This window comes from Cibotium barometz, chromosome 1, assembly GCF_041138505.1.
Source record: "Cibotium barometz isolate CiBa-2024 chromosome 1, ASM4113850v1, whole genome shotgun sequence".
NCBI lineage: Eukaryota > Viridiplantae > Streptophyta > Polypodiopsida > Cyatheales > Cibotiaceae > Cibotium > Cibotium barometz.
Genome location: NC_141046.1, coordinates 82912145 through 82927653, shown reverse-complemented (window position 1 = coordinate 82927653; position 15509 = coordinate 82912145). Strand labels below are relative to the sequence as shown.

The 15509-nt window shown below is 44.0% G+C and overlaps 1 protein-coding gene across 4 annotated transcripts in view; it reads right to left on the bottom strand.

Annotated features, from left to right (window-relative positions):
* Positions 1–8159, bottom strand: part of LOC147642518 (uncharacterized) — a 206749-nt gene extending 198590 nt beyond the window's left edge. For all 4 annotated transcript variants that reach the window (XM_086807209.1, XM_086807200.1, XM_086807192.1 and 1 more), the window contains exon 1: positions 7916–8159. In XM_086807209.1, the coding sequence (XP_086663335.1) occupies positions 7916–7961 (46 nt within the window). In that variant the 5' untranslated portion in view covers positions 7962–8159. The remainder of the gene's footprint in view (positions 1–7915) is intronic.
* Positions 8160–15509: the final 7350 nt, after the last annotated feature.

The window sequence follows — 15509 nt, the reverse complement described above, 5'->3', positions numbered from 1 at the left end:
ATGAGACAAATCTGAATACAACAAGTCCATGTCCTGAGTATCATGGAAAGAAAAACTGAAATGAAAAGCTAATCCTAGTCATATGCAGCTCACTTTGCAGTCACTGTCTAGCATGCTATAGATGTACAATCATGATAAGTGGTATACTATTAATTCCACCCAGTGGAGATGGTGACGTGCAGTCATCATACATGGGGCACGGGGCGAGGAGGGCTCTCATATCTGTTGTGCCCTGGTGTAGAGAAAGAAAGAAAGAAAGAAAGTTATTAATGTCTTCAAAAGACCTATTGGGTTTATGAGACCAAAATGATGTGTACATAGTGTCCATGAAATCTTGTCATGGATGAAATAAGAAAAAGCAACACTAAACTAAAACTAAAAACTTAAAGCTAAGATCTCAGACTCTAAGATTATACAAGATGAAAAATCTAGATCCTACTATGCCAAGTATAGGGTACAATAAGTGATGGGATATGGGAGAGCTGAATAAAAACAGTCAATCAACCCTGTATGTCAAGCAACGGCCCATCCCGGATGTCCACCATCATGGGTGATACAAGAAGGCTAGAGAAGTCAATAGTCTTGTGTGAGGATGAGGATGCTCGATGGCAGGCCAGGATCTCCTCAATCAAGGGCTAATGACCTGGAGGTGGTCAGTGTTCAATGGGACAAGGACGTCTAGCTCTCTAGAGTGTGTGCTCGATCTGATGTGACTCCCATGGGCTTGCTGCGAGGGGGCACTATGGTATAGGCTCCCGTATCCATTGTGATGGGCTCTAGTGCCTCCCTATCCACCCTTGTAGGTTGGAAAAAACTGGTGATTCTAAGCTGAGAGGAGGGTTGTTGGGGGCGAGGATCTTTGAGTAGTGACTCTATGTGTCAGCTGAGAGGAGGGTTGTTGGGGGGCGAGGATCTTTGAGTAGTGACTCTATGTGTCAGCTGAGCTCCAGTAGGAAGAGTCCAAGGCACCTCTCCATGATCTGGGAGAAGGGTCCAAAGCCCTCTCTTGAATAGACAGTGAAATCTCCCTCTGATCTCATAGTAGTAGACTAGGCACTGGCAAACATAGTGCTCCTCCCTTGTCTGATAGAGTCAACATGTCTTGTCTTCTCTGGGTATTCGCTCAACTCTACCAATCTCTATCCTCATTCTATGGGATGATACCCTAAGCTGGCCAATGGCTATCCTCATAGCATGGGACATGAAGGCATCGAGATAACTTGGTCTCTGTATGAAACCATCTGCTGTGAATCTCAAGAAATGATCTCTATAGTACTGCAACTTGGTAGGCAATGGGCCTACCGATGTGATCCATGTGTTACGTGTGCATAGCCCCAGTAGATCGTATCGGATAACCCGGTTCCTGTCCTCGTGTAACCTTAATGTATGGTGAATCTAGATCATACTAAAATGGAGGGACAAGATCCATTTGTTATCCATGTGCCTGAAACCCAGTGAGTTCTATGCCATACCAAGATGAATGCTCTCCTCCGACTGCTTGACTGTCTGGAACAGGGCCTCCGTCAACATAGGAGCCGCAGCAAACTCTGCCTAGATGATCTCGCGGGGAACAGATGGCTTTTGTGTATCATCCGTGATAGCATCATGATCTAAGGATGCTTTATGCAATGCCAATCTGCTAGGGATAAATCTGGTGCCTAGAAGGGAGCTACATGCGTAAGTGCTGGGGTGACTAGGGTGTCAAAAGCCAACCCTTCGTCCTCGGCTCCTAAAAATGCACCTGGAAACATTGCCTCTCCAATAAGGCTAGAGCTGTATATACTCTAGTGAGTCTATCCTCTGCTGCCTATCTCATAGAGAAGCGTGGATTGGTGAAGGTAGCTCCGAGATAGACATACGAGTCCACCACCTTAACCTTGCTACCCATGTTAGTGATCTATTTACAGCTTGCAATTGGGGTGCCAGGGTGTTGCCTACATAAGAGAGGTGCTCAGCTATAAGCCCCTCATGATCCTGTGATCGGCCGTTCTAAAGCCTGTGTATAGCCTTCAACATGTCTCCTACGAAGAAGGTGGATGTGGTGGGACATGTGTGAGGTGGATGTGGGAGGGGATGTTGGTGGGGTATGTGGTATAATGCGTGTGCATATGAGTGCCATTTGTGTGGATCTATGATGGGGGTGGGTAAGCGTCCTTCCCAGATCCTACGCCAAGCCTCGTCTGAATTCCCGCTCAAGAAGAGTTGGTATAAGTTCTCATGCAGTTTACAACAATGTGCTCATGTCTTGCAGCAAGTAAGGTACCAGTTAATCCGTTCAGCTTCACACTTCTGGATTTGGTAGCTAACTCGTGCACGTGTGATACAGCATTTGTCGCCATACCAACAATTCGGAGGCATGGTAGCTGTGTGGGCTTTGGCTGTCGATGGCAGATGTGTGGATGATTGTTGTGGGGTGGTGAGGGGTGCAGATGGGTCCACATCCGAGAGAGGACGGTAGAGCTGATCTGCAGAGACAAGACCACAATCATGGGTGAAATGGATCTCGGTGTAGTGTAAGATGGGTGGTGCTTGTGCTAGGGTAGGTGGTGTGCATATGAGGGTGAAGGTGAGGTAGCTATTGTCGGCACCAAGCGGTGGCCTACATCAAGAGGGCTTACTAGTTTTCCGTACAAGGGGGGCACCAACACAGTCGATTATCTTATGGGATCGCCGGAACTACCCTCGCTAATAGCTGACTTTACCCTCCCACTATGGTCTCCCATTATAGATAGCAACGCTATGGCGTGAGCCAAGCTGTAGGAGGCATCTCCCATAGAAAGTGATGGTTCCATCGTCCTATGAGATCCACCGTAGCCGTGTGCCATACTAGTATATCACATGCACCCTGATAGGGTCCTCCAAACCATACATCTATATCTACTCACTATTGGTCCTAGCATTGAAGTCCCCAAGTAAGAGAACCTCGCCTAGTCTCAAACAAGAAGCCAATGATATCCTCGGAGAGAGCTGTGTATGGAGACTCCCTCCACTCCTATGGGGCATATCGTGAAGAATCCACGACAAAATAGCATATTGCCACATAGAATCCGGGACAAAATAGCATCTCGAGGCTGTAATCTATAACCGAACACATATGTAGTGGGCCTCCTCATCCCTCTTGACCATGCTACCATGGGCTGTAAGTGTGTTCTAAATAAAACTGCTACTCCTGATCCCCTCACCCCTCCTACTGTTCAGATCCCAACTCACTCCCACTGGTATCCCAATACATGTGGTAGTCCCTTCCCCTGGCTCTGGTGCGTCTCTATATAGAAGATGATGTCCCGTCCTATGAAAGTCTTATTGAATCCCCCAATGTCTGACCACAAAGTCTGCAATTCCAGACCACCATCCTCAGATGTGTAGTCCCATAGACCCCGTGTCCCTATTTGGGACGTCTATCTGTGATGATGACCTTGTTATCTCTATAAACCGCCCACTTTCCTGCCTTACGAGCTTCAAGCACCTGCGGCATGCAATCAAATCAAGCAAGCTCTCAAGTCTTTCTATGAGTACAGGTCTCAATCTTGTAACCTAACTGAACTTGAGACTAAAGCTTAATTAGTTTAGCCTTCAATCATTATGTGTGTACTTAGGCAACATCCACCTTAGCTTAGGATTTTGCATCATCTCTTTAGCCCACAAACTAGCCAGAAGTTTGGCTGTGTTTGTCCACAGACCCATCTGATGTATACTTGGTCTTACAACCCACTTGACATTAATGACAGACCGTTTTGACGGCCTCAGAACCAACTCCCAAGTTTTATTCTTCTCTATGGCATCTAGCTCCACCTGCATGGCTTTCCTCCAAGTATCCTGTGCAAGGGCTTCCTTGACGGAAGTGGGCTCTTTGTCCCGCATGATTTGAGACATCAAAGCATAGTTTACCTGTAAGATCTCCGCTGAATGACTTGTTACGAACTCTATGCGATCTTCGAGGTCCGTCCTCTGTGGTCCATTCGGAGGGAAGCTCCGTAACACCCGACTCCTGAAGGGTGTCTAGCAACCACCTGGATACTTGAACAGAACGCAGAGTCTCCAGCTACTGCTGTGGGGGCTCATCTCCAGCCGCGGGCTCAACCTCCTCAACTGACTGAGGCTGTCCAGCTGGAACAATCGACTAGGAATCAACATCAGAATCATCTAGGTCTCCAAGAAGTGGCGGCTCATCAACAGTGGAAACTGGAACATGCTCATCAAAAACCACGTCTCGGGTGACCACGACCTCGTTCCTCTCGGGATCATACAACTTGTATCCCTTGGAAAGAGAGTTATATCCCACAAAAACAAGCTTTTGGGACTTCAAGTCAAGCTTCCCCCTCTACTTCTTTGGAATGTGAACATATGCATCACTCCCAAACACTCGGAAATAGGAGACATCTGGTTTCCTGCCAAAATACGACTCAAAGGAAGTCATGTTCGGTACTGAAGTTGTCGGAGAACGGTTGAGGATATGGACAGCCGTAGCCACCCCAAAGTGGACGAGGAAGATCACGATGCTCCAGCATCATCCTCGCCATCTCCACCACAATCTTGTTCTTACACTCAACTACTCCATTCTCTGAAGGCGAATCTGTATTGGCCAACTCCCGCTTGATGGCATGTTTCGCACAAAACCGCACGAATGCATTGGAAGAAAACTCTCCTCCTTTGTCAACCCTAAGTCTTTATCTGCAAGACAGACACTTTCTCCACCATCACATGCCACTCCTTGAACCGAGCAAAAACTTGGTCCTTTTGAGAAAGGAAATAAACCCAAGTAAATCTGCTACAATTATCAACAAGCAGAATGAAATACAAAGAACCTCCCAAGGATGGCGTCTTCATAGGTCCACACGAGTTAGTGTGTACCAACTCCAAAGGTTTCGAAGCCCACCTGGAAGCTTGCTTCAAAAAAGATTCCCTGTGCTGCTTACCATGAATGCAAGAACTACAATGTCCCTGCCTGCTGCTGCCAACATCTGACAAGCCAACCACCATCTGGTCCCGAAAAGCTCGCCGTAGCACATCCACATTGAAGTGGCCAAATCGAAAGTGCCACAAGTCACTAATCTGAGAGCTTGTGGAGTGAGGAGAGTACTGAGAGTTTGTATATACCGTTCTTCACTCCGCCTTCCCAAACAACCTGGCCTGTCTCTCTGTCCCGTAGAGCAATAGAATGCTCCTCAAACTCCACCCGGAAGCTAGTCTTGCAAACCTCATGCACTGACAATAGATGAAAACCAAGTGCAGGGACGTAAAGAACACAAGAGGAATGCTTCTCCTCTCTGCCATTGGGAATGATCTCCATCCGGCCCTCTGAATCGGTATGGTGGAATTGTCACCAATGAAAATGCGACCGGACTATTGTTTAAGATCCTGTAAGAAATCACGGGAAGGAGTCATGTGCCTGGAAGCACCAGTATCAAGCACTCCCGAGAATCCTGACGGTGAAGCCCACTGCCTCCTCGCTCGAAGAAGATGAAGCATCGGTGTCCAAAATCTCCAAGTGCTCTCCAAGTCCCGTACAACCCAAGCAATCTCCAATCAGCACCTCAAATCAGCAAACCCTCGACGTCCCACTGACTCCAAGCTTCAAGCCACCTGGGGCTCTGATACCATGTCAAAATGGGAATGAAGACAACTGTTGTAGAGAGAAAGACACAGATGAAAGAGAGAGAGAAGCTATGTAACTCTGCTATATACACCAAAGAAAATCCCGGAAAACTACAACGTGGAGTGTGGGGGCAAGGGGCCACTTTAATGGTCCCAGGTTGCTGGTTGACCAGCCTTAAACAGGCCGACAACAGCACAACCAGCCATGGGCAGCCCCCCCCGACCAGAAAAAGACAGTCGGCCAGGTACCTGGAATTGGCCAGGTCACCTAGACAAGTCGGGTGCCTGAGCAAGCAATCGGCCAGAGGCCCTGCCACACCTCCGTAAAATGGGAAAAATACAAGGAGAGTGAGGAAAAATGGGAAAACACTAAAACAGGCGGGCACACCTACAACAGAGGCCCTGAAATAGTGTACAGACAAGAGATGACTGCTAACACTTTAAGCCCGTGGTTTGATTCAATAAATTCTTGCAAAGAGGGAGGAGCCTGTTCCTCTCTCAGTGAGGTTTTCGTTTATCTTTTCTATGAATCCTACTTTCTTTCATTATTTATGATTATTGATTAAGAGGGTTTGCTACAAGTAGTTCTTCAATTTTGTCGCTTTTACATTCCCTTGCGTTACACAAACCAATGGTGAGCAGGACCGAAACAACGGCTATACACACAAGCAAAGGCCTTTACACTACAACATGCACAGGCCTTGGCGAGCAATGCACAGAGGTAGCCACTACCTGGAACACACACACGCACACACATACACACTTTTCTTTTGGGTAAGAACCAGTGTTCTATTACCAAGAAACAAGATACATGGGGAGGATGTACTTCAGAGAGAAGTCGCCCATGGAAGAAAGCTAGAAACAGTAGAAAAAGACTTCAAACTGTGGGATATCAATAGCCTAGAAGAGTTTTCCTCCTTTGAATGATGAAAAACGTCCTCAGAGGTTGTGAGTCAGTGCTTCCAAGAAATTTCAGGACTCCGTGCAATGCCAAAAAAGATGGGGAACAGACTCTGCATGTCGTCCACATCTACAACATCTATCGCTGGAGATATGTCGTTTTGCAAGAAAAGTAGAAACTCAAAGTGTTCCCACAAGCCATCTCCATAAGAATAGACGTCGTTTGAGAGGCAACTTACAACCCCGAATTATTTGAAGCCTTTGTTTCCACCATTTAGTATTCTTATGCAAGTCCCATAAAGTATCAGCATGAGGGTAAATCCACAGTGAAGGATAATGCAGATCAAGTATATTTAATCCACCATGGATTTTAGGAGTGCATACCAAAGATTGCCTTAGAAGACGTGGCACTCTCATATGATGCTTGGTTTTCTACAACAATTCCTAGACATCAGACATAAAAGTATCAATATCAATTTTACGCCAAATCAACAACGGCAAATAAAATTCCACATAGGCCATAATGATGAATTGAACAATTTTGAGACGCACATGTAAAGGCCATGTAGAAAACTTCCAATATGCTAGCTTGGCCTTCAATTTGTTCAATACCCAATGAATGGCACCCTGCATAGACATAGACCATACCACTGGGTATCTCAAATGTCTAACCAAGTGGTCTGGTGGAATAAGTTGTCCTGGCCATTCCAGTGCATGCCAATCACAAGAAGTCAACGGAAACAGTTTAGACTTAGAAAAGTTGATATAAAATCCAATTGCTTAACCAAATAATTATAAAGTTCTCATAATGTACTTGAGATCATTTGGATCATTTTTAGGCATACATACACACACACACACATGTACCCACAAGAAAGAGATGGGCGGCGAGCATAGGAAGAGCAAGACCTTGCAGGGACGAAGGGCTCACACAATGCACACACACACGTGCGCATGATCGTACACACTTACACAAAAGGTCGCACATGCAACGCTCGTGCAGGTCGCTTAACAGGCCTCAGTGCTCAACCAGGCAAAGATGTTTGAATGAGATAAGACTGAAACATAGATGCAATCGATACTATGTTAGTGCGCATTTGGGTGCCTTATCACTATCCTTCTTTCTATCTAACTTCGGTCATCTTCTCACCATCTATCTCCCGAGTGCAATTGGTCACCTTTTTACCATGCATCTTATGAAGGCTTCAACACCTAAGCTTGCTATCTGGAGATGTGTGGACTTTGTTTCCGCCATTTCAGCATCAACAGGTAAACAAAGAAGAGCGCCTTGATGTGGCACGATGATCTGTGGCAAAAGGGGGAAGTACATACATGGGATGTATAGATTAAATGTATGGGATTTGAAGTTCGCCACTCATGACAGAGATAGAGAGAGGGTACAGTTGTGGTTGGTACTTACCAGAGAATAATCCAACACACAGCTTCCATTGCACATACGAGCTCATGGCTCCCTGCTACAAATGGTTTCCTCCGTACTGACAATCGACAGTAACTCTGTGACTTTTCCCTTTGAACGGATCGATGCTACTCTCCTCAGCGTTCAACTGGTGCCTTGTAGAAGCATGTTTTCTGTGAGAATTGCAGCCATGGCGGGTGGCCAGCTTTGGACGAAAACTGTTTTGGGGTTTCTTTATTATCGTGAATAAATTATTTATTGAATACAAAGAACGCCCACCAAAATATATTGTTTTTGCATTTCCATTAAATATATTCTTTAGAGTTTTCAAGAATAGGAGTGTTTTTTTTAAGGTTTTTATTTTAGTATGATTAATGCTGGAAAAGTTCACCGCCGTGCCCTAGCTCTATTTCAGGTCTCACAATTCTCTATAAAAAGGGTTCAAGGGCTCATTCTCTCCCATAGGGAGTAGGAGGAGGATGAGGAGAGGAGGGGAGCTCATGCACTAAGGTTGTATTAATTAAATACCACGTTAGTGACATTTAATTAATACAACTACCATGATTTGAGTGAATAGAATATACGATGATTTAAGTGAATAGAATATGCACCCATCAAATTTGTAAAATATTTCAAACAAATGTTGTATTTGAACCCTTACAATCATATGATGTTTCCTGACCTTTAAAAATTTTCGAAAGCCCCCTTTCACTTTCTAGGGGATGCAACCGAGGGGATATAGAGAGCTAGAAGCTACACCACTCACACACAACCCTATGGTGTCTAGGATCAAACCCACGACCTCTTGGTTAGGGAGGGTCATGATGAGCTAAGCCATTCAAGCAAATGCCCGCTAACCCCAACCTTAAAGTTGGTTATACAAAGGTTTTAGTGAATGTCTCAAAATTGGAAATCCTTGATTTTGTCAATCCGTGCCTATCTCATAAAAACATGGACACTCCTTCTCTCCATGGCTTATGCAACATGTATGTGTTACTAAATCAATATGAAATAACAATAATTGTGTTTGTGAGCCTATATAATTGTGTTTGTGAGCGTGTGTCTCAAAATTGGAAATCCTTGATTTTGTCAATCCGTGCCAATCTCATAAAAACATGGACACTCCTTCTCTCCATGGCTTATGCAACATGTATGTGTTATTAAATCAATATGAAATAACTAGTGTAGAATATATATATATAATTGTGTTTGTGAGCATGTGTGTCCCATTTAAAGACTTAGAAGAAGCTTTTCATAGAGGAAATAGTGACATGGATTCTAAAGAGGAGTCTTGGGAATTATAGGAAGGCAACAAAGATTACAAGGAATACAAAGAATAGCCAACTAACTAGGTCACTTAAGCAGCAGTGGCCAAGCACTTGAAGTTCCACAAGGGATTATAGAAGAAAGAGCAACAAAGTAAGAACAAGAAGTAAGGGACATTGAGATTCAAAGAACCATAGTATAGGATAACATTTTAAAAGGCCACCATCCTCCAACTCCAATGAATCTCATACCATCTTGAGCACAATTTTAAGCATATAGGCACAACATCAAGAGCATTATGGCTAAAGAAACATAGAGAAAAAGTCAATGATCAAAACTAAGGGCACACCCACACAAGCTATACTATAGTAATTTGAGCAACTATGTGAATTAAACAAGGCATATGAGAATGATATATAATTCAACTATGTGAAATATGTTGCATTGGAATGGCTTAGTAACCTTGCTCCTAAAAAAAGGAATCATAGGAGAATGTGAAGCAAATCTTTACTGGCATGGGAAAAGACCCTTTAAAATCTAGCAAAAACAAAGAAGGCATCAAAGTGTTTTTGTGAGTGACTACATGGGAAGAACTAATAAAGGCTACTCGATGAGACATTTGTTTTCAAAGAAATGAGAAGGGGAATAAGGAGAGCTATAAATGCAAAGGATAAATTCGGTGAATACACGTTGTGCATGAAGGAAGCAAGTGGATAAGGAGCTCTTTAATAATGAGGATGATGAACTAAAAGATCACCCGCACTAACAAATTTAAGTCTGAAAAGGAGGAAGAAGAGGTTCCTACAACATCAAAAGGCAACTAGAAATGCAAGCCTAAATGTGGATCTCGAAGCCTTGATGGAAAAGCTAAGAAAAAATATCAAAATGAAGGAGAAAAAAGCCAAATGTATGGTGGGTTCATTTATCTATCTAATGAAAGAACATGGATGGTTCCCTTAATGTGTACCTATGTGTACCTAACCATGCAGGTAATTAGTGCCCATTACTCTATCCCCACCACTAAAGATTTGTGACACTTGGAATGGTGCCCTTAATGTGTATAGAACAATGTAGGTAATTAGTGCCCATCACTCTATCCCCACCACTAAAGTTTTGTGACAATTCGAATCCTAGAGGAATCCATGGCACGAGTGAATGCACACAAATGCAGACAAGTTTTGAGAAATCCTAGGACTCAACCTTTCACACTATCCAAGCAAGTTGCACGAGATTGCTTGATGGCTCAGTTGACACGGGCGCTGGAGGCACGTAAAGTGAACCAAAAATCTCAAAATGAGAAACGCACTTTACTCCAACTCAAGCAGGAGATTGAAGAACTAAAGACCCAACAAGAAGCCAAGAAGGGGTTGTGGTGTGCCATATGCTAGTCCTCAAAAGACAAGGCACTACTTCTTCTATGAAAAGGATTGGCAAGGATATAAAGACTATTATTATCCAGAGGGATTCTATCAACTTCACCAACAACAAGCCCCACGCCCCACCTCAACATCTCCTAACCCTGCTCATTATGATATTTCTTCTCTTATAGCCCCACTAACTTTTCATGTTGCCACACCTCCCCTTTGCCAACCTACTCCTTAGGTGACCTATCTTCCACCACTCATTACCAAAACCCCTACACCAACCACTATAGGCAACAACACCATAATGGGCGGTGCAGGGGTTTTGGTTATGCACCAGCCACTATGGGCAACAGCCCCCCATCAACTTGCCTGCCCCCCAGGCCCCGGTCCTCTATTATAAATGTGGGGAGTATGGCCACTACCAAAGCCACTGTCCCCTTCCCGAAGGCGCATCACCTTGTAGGCACTACCAAAATCCAAGGATCATTAGACCTAAGATTGCCCTAAACAATGGGCATCCTTTTCAATTGACTTTACCTTCCAAACAGTTCCAATCACCCACTTGATTTCAGTAGGAATTCCACCATCCACTTGCTTTGCTACACACAACCCTTCCTTCCTTACCTTAGTTGTGTCTCCCCACACCCACAAGAACCTTTTAAGTGGATCCATCATTAGCCATAGTGGTCACCCATGCACAAAAGAGGACCATGATAAAAGAACCAGCCACAAGCCTTCAAGGATCTCCATAACCATTCCTTTGTATTAGACAAACCACCTACCTCTCCCTTCTCACAATCCAAACCAAATCTTTCACCCTTCTCCCTAAGGAAGAGTAAGATGGAGGTGAATCTCTTTAATCTTCTCTAGATTTTAGTGTTTGACAACATGCTAGTTGATTGTAAACCACCTAATTCTAGTGGTGGGGGAACTCCAAAATGGTGGGTCCACACTCCTTATAAGTAAATGCATTACAAGTTTCATGGGTAGTATCAGCCACACCAACCCTTCCCTTCTTATAGATTATCGGAGTCTTTGCCTCTATGTGGAGATTCATGGCACCCCACTTTCTAGGGAAATTGTTAATGGTAACTCTGGGGTAAACATAATGCCATAATTCACACAGTCCGTATAGTGGGTATTGCTGATGGTGCCTTTGGGGGGGTAAATCTAATGCCAAAATTCACACTCCATACAATGAGTCTCTAGGTAACGAGACCATTCAACTTCTGTGTCCGAAGGGTTGACCAATGGGAGTTGACCATAGGCTTAGTGGAAGGCCTCATCATAGTAATCCAAGGACTCTCATCCTTGCTCTGACTTTGTGGTGATCCTGCTCCCTATAGTTAGAGAGGCTTACTCATTACTCACACTGGTTGGGCGTGGCTCAAAAGTACAGGAATCTTACATGACTAGGGTTCTAACTGTTTGTGGATTCCCCAAGAGCATAGACCATAGAAGCTAAAATTGGAAGAAGGCCAAGACCAAGGGATCCATGGTGCTACGTAGCCCCCACCTCTTTTGCAACCCCTCTATTAACCACATCTTGGCCCATGTCAAGAAGGCCTTGTTCCCCATGGTGACGAGTCAGAGCTTATTGATTGGTCTCTAAGTGCCTCACAACCCCTGCGCTAAGCCACTTTGGGCAACATCCAGCATGGGCTATTTGACTTCCCCCCTGGTTTTTCTCTATTATATATGTGCGGAGTATGGTGTCCCCTTCCCAAAGGTGCATCACCCTATAGGCACTACTAGAATCCAAGGATCATGACACCCAAAATTGCCACAAATAATGGGCATCCACTTCAACCAACTTTACCTTCCAAACAATTTTGTCCACCCACTTGATTTCAATAGGAACTCCACATTTATTGCACACTTCCTTCCCCACCCTTGTGTCCTCTACACGCATACCAACCTTTTAGAGGTGGATCCACCATTGGCCGTAGTTGCCACTCATGCATAAAAGAGGGACATGTCAAAAGAACCAACCATAATCCAGGGGATGAGCCAAGTGATACCAATCTTCCACTTTTCTGCACAATGATAGACGATTCCTTCTTGCAAGCCTTCAAGGATCCCAACAACCATCCCTATGTAGCGTACAAACCAATGATACCAATCTCCCCTAATGATATGTTCTGCTTCCCTACACAATCATAGATGAGTCCTTCTTGCAAGCATTCAAGGATCTCTACAACCCTCTGTATCAAACAAACCACCTATCTCTCCCTTCTCGCAATCCAAACCACATCTTTCACCCTTCTCCCTAAGGAAGAGTAAGATGGTGGTGAATCTCTTTGATCTTCTCCAGATTTGCCCTAGTGTCTAACAACACCTCACTGCACTCTTGGAGGAGGAGCTTGATTGTAAGCCACCCAGTTCTAGTGGTGGAGGTAGTTGCACAATGGTTGGTCCTCACTTCCTATAAAAGTGTGTGCATTGGCAAGGGTTGCATGGCTATTAGCTGTACCAATCCTTCCCTTATAGATTATCGGAGTCCCCCACCTCTCTATGGAGATTCATGGCACCCCTTTTCTAGGCCACTTGTTGATAGTGGCTCTTGCATAAACCTAATGCTAGAATTCACATTCTCTATGTAGTGGGCTATTGTTGATGGTGGTGGCTCTAGGGTGAACCTAATGCTAGAATTCACACTCCATACAATGAGTCTCCAGGTAACGAGACCATCCAACTTTTGTGTCCAAATGGCTGACCAACGCGGGAGGTGACCCCCATAGGCCTAGTGGAAGGCTTCACACCATAGTAATCCAAGGACTCTCATTCTTTCTTGACTTTGTGGGTGGTGATCCTGCTCCTCCCTGAAGCGAGAGGGGCTTACTCATTACTTCACTGGTTTTTCATGACTCAGAAGTACAGGGGTACTACATGACGGGGGTTCTAACCGCTTTTGGATTCCCAAGAGCACATACCACATAAGCTAAAATTGGAAGAAGGCCTAGACCAAGGGATCCATAGTGTCACTATAGCCCCCACCTCTTCTTCAACCCCTCTGCCAACCATGTCTTGGTCCATGTTAATAAGGCCTTGTTTCCCATGGTGATGAGTCAGAACTTATTGATTAGCTCCAAGTGTTGGAAGGAGGCCTCACATCCTACATGTCAAAACCCTAAGATCTCTCTAGATAATTATCATGCATAAACATGCATAAACCAGGCATAAACTCATCCACCCAACCACCCCCAAGCCCAAGGGATGCACACTTGAATTAGAATGAAGTACCTTATACCTTTAACCTTGATGTCCCATACCATTAAGAGATATGACTTCATTTGAGCAGCATAATAGCTCTAGTGTGAAATGGTAGGTGAGTAGACACAATCGTCTACACAAGAGAACATAACATAACCTCCCTTGAGTGTGCCCCATGCCCCTATTATATAGGATGGCCCTCAAATGACTTTTAACTCTCCATTTCCCATGTGTGACCCTTAGATGCCTAACCCTAATCTCAACCCTTAAGGTTAGCCCTAACCCATGCTCCACTAGAGCTTGTTCCCATGTTCCCATGCTCCCATGCTCACAAGCTTAATGTGGGTTAGCCTCCTAGTATATGCACATATAATGTGCACATAACATACTTCCCCTCTCTCAAAACATTTCACTCTTGCAATGAAAAGAAAGAAATTTACGCTGAACATTCTTAACCGACTCCAAAGTCGAATCCTTTATTTCCCTATCTTTCCACGTAATTTTAACCTCAGGGATTAGTCGACTACGAAGTTTCCTTTCTGTGAGTTTGAGTACCTTTTCAGGTTCATGTGGAACATAGGATAAATCCTCGAGTAACTGTGTTATTATCACCTCCCAATTTCTCTTTCAATCTACTGACATGAAAGACTAGATGAACTCTAACATGTGGAGGTAGTTTTAGTTCATACGTAACCGTGCCAATTCGACATATAACTTGAAATGGACCATAATATCTAGGAGATAATTTCGAGCATTTCATGTTGACAAAGTCTGAGAATCTTTAGGAACTTTCAAATAAACCAACGCTCCTAGTTTAGAAGATCTCTATCAGCATAAAACTGTCCCTATCCTGAGCACTCTTGATAGAATCCCGAGCTTTGGTCAACATTTCTTACATATTAAGCAAGAAATCCCTCTATGCATCAAGCTCAATGTCCTTAAAACCGACATCAGGTGTCTTGGGTTGATACCCATACATAAGCATGAATGGACTAAAACCAGTAGCTGTATGTTTAGAACTGTTATAGGTAAATTCCATCATTGGAAGATATTTTTTCCAATTTGATGATTTTCTAGAGACATATGCATGAAGCATATCCTCTACAATCTGATTCACACGATCTGTTTGCCCATCAGACTGCGAGATGATCCAGAGGAACTCATAGTCAAAGTAGTTTCCTCATTGTAATCCAGTCGGAATAAAGTAGGAAGACATGGCATTATAACGGCAGGAACCAGTGATCCATCAACAGCCCGCCGACCTACACACAATCTGCACAGGGAATTGTTGGCATCCCGAGTTATCCATATATCAACATAGGGAGTCATCAACGTCTCGATGAATCACATATGTACATCCGTAAACCATAAAGTGGGCTGTATAAATCACCTAAAGGACGGAACTAGAGAAAGAAATGCCAACAAAGGAAGAATCCAAAATTCCTTAATCCGAACATAACAAGATAAACTCGTTGAACTCTAAAGAAAGGGATTTCAACAAGAGAAAATGCCGACAAGATTACACCTATCAAAACATGTAAGCTATAGATAAAAGAAGTTTATCTAAAGAACACCTACACTACAACTTCAAGTGAATTCAGAAAATGAGATTATCTTTGAATATTGGGGTCAACATGCCAAGTAATGTTAGCAAGGCAACAATCTTGAGCCCAAATTATCCCATAAGATAATATATGCGAGGCATCGCTGACGTCCCATACCACCATGATACCACCCATACATTCCTTACCAAT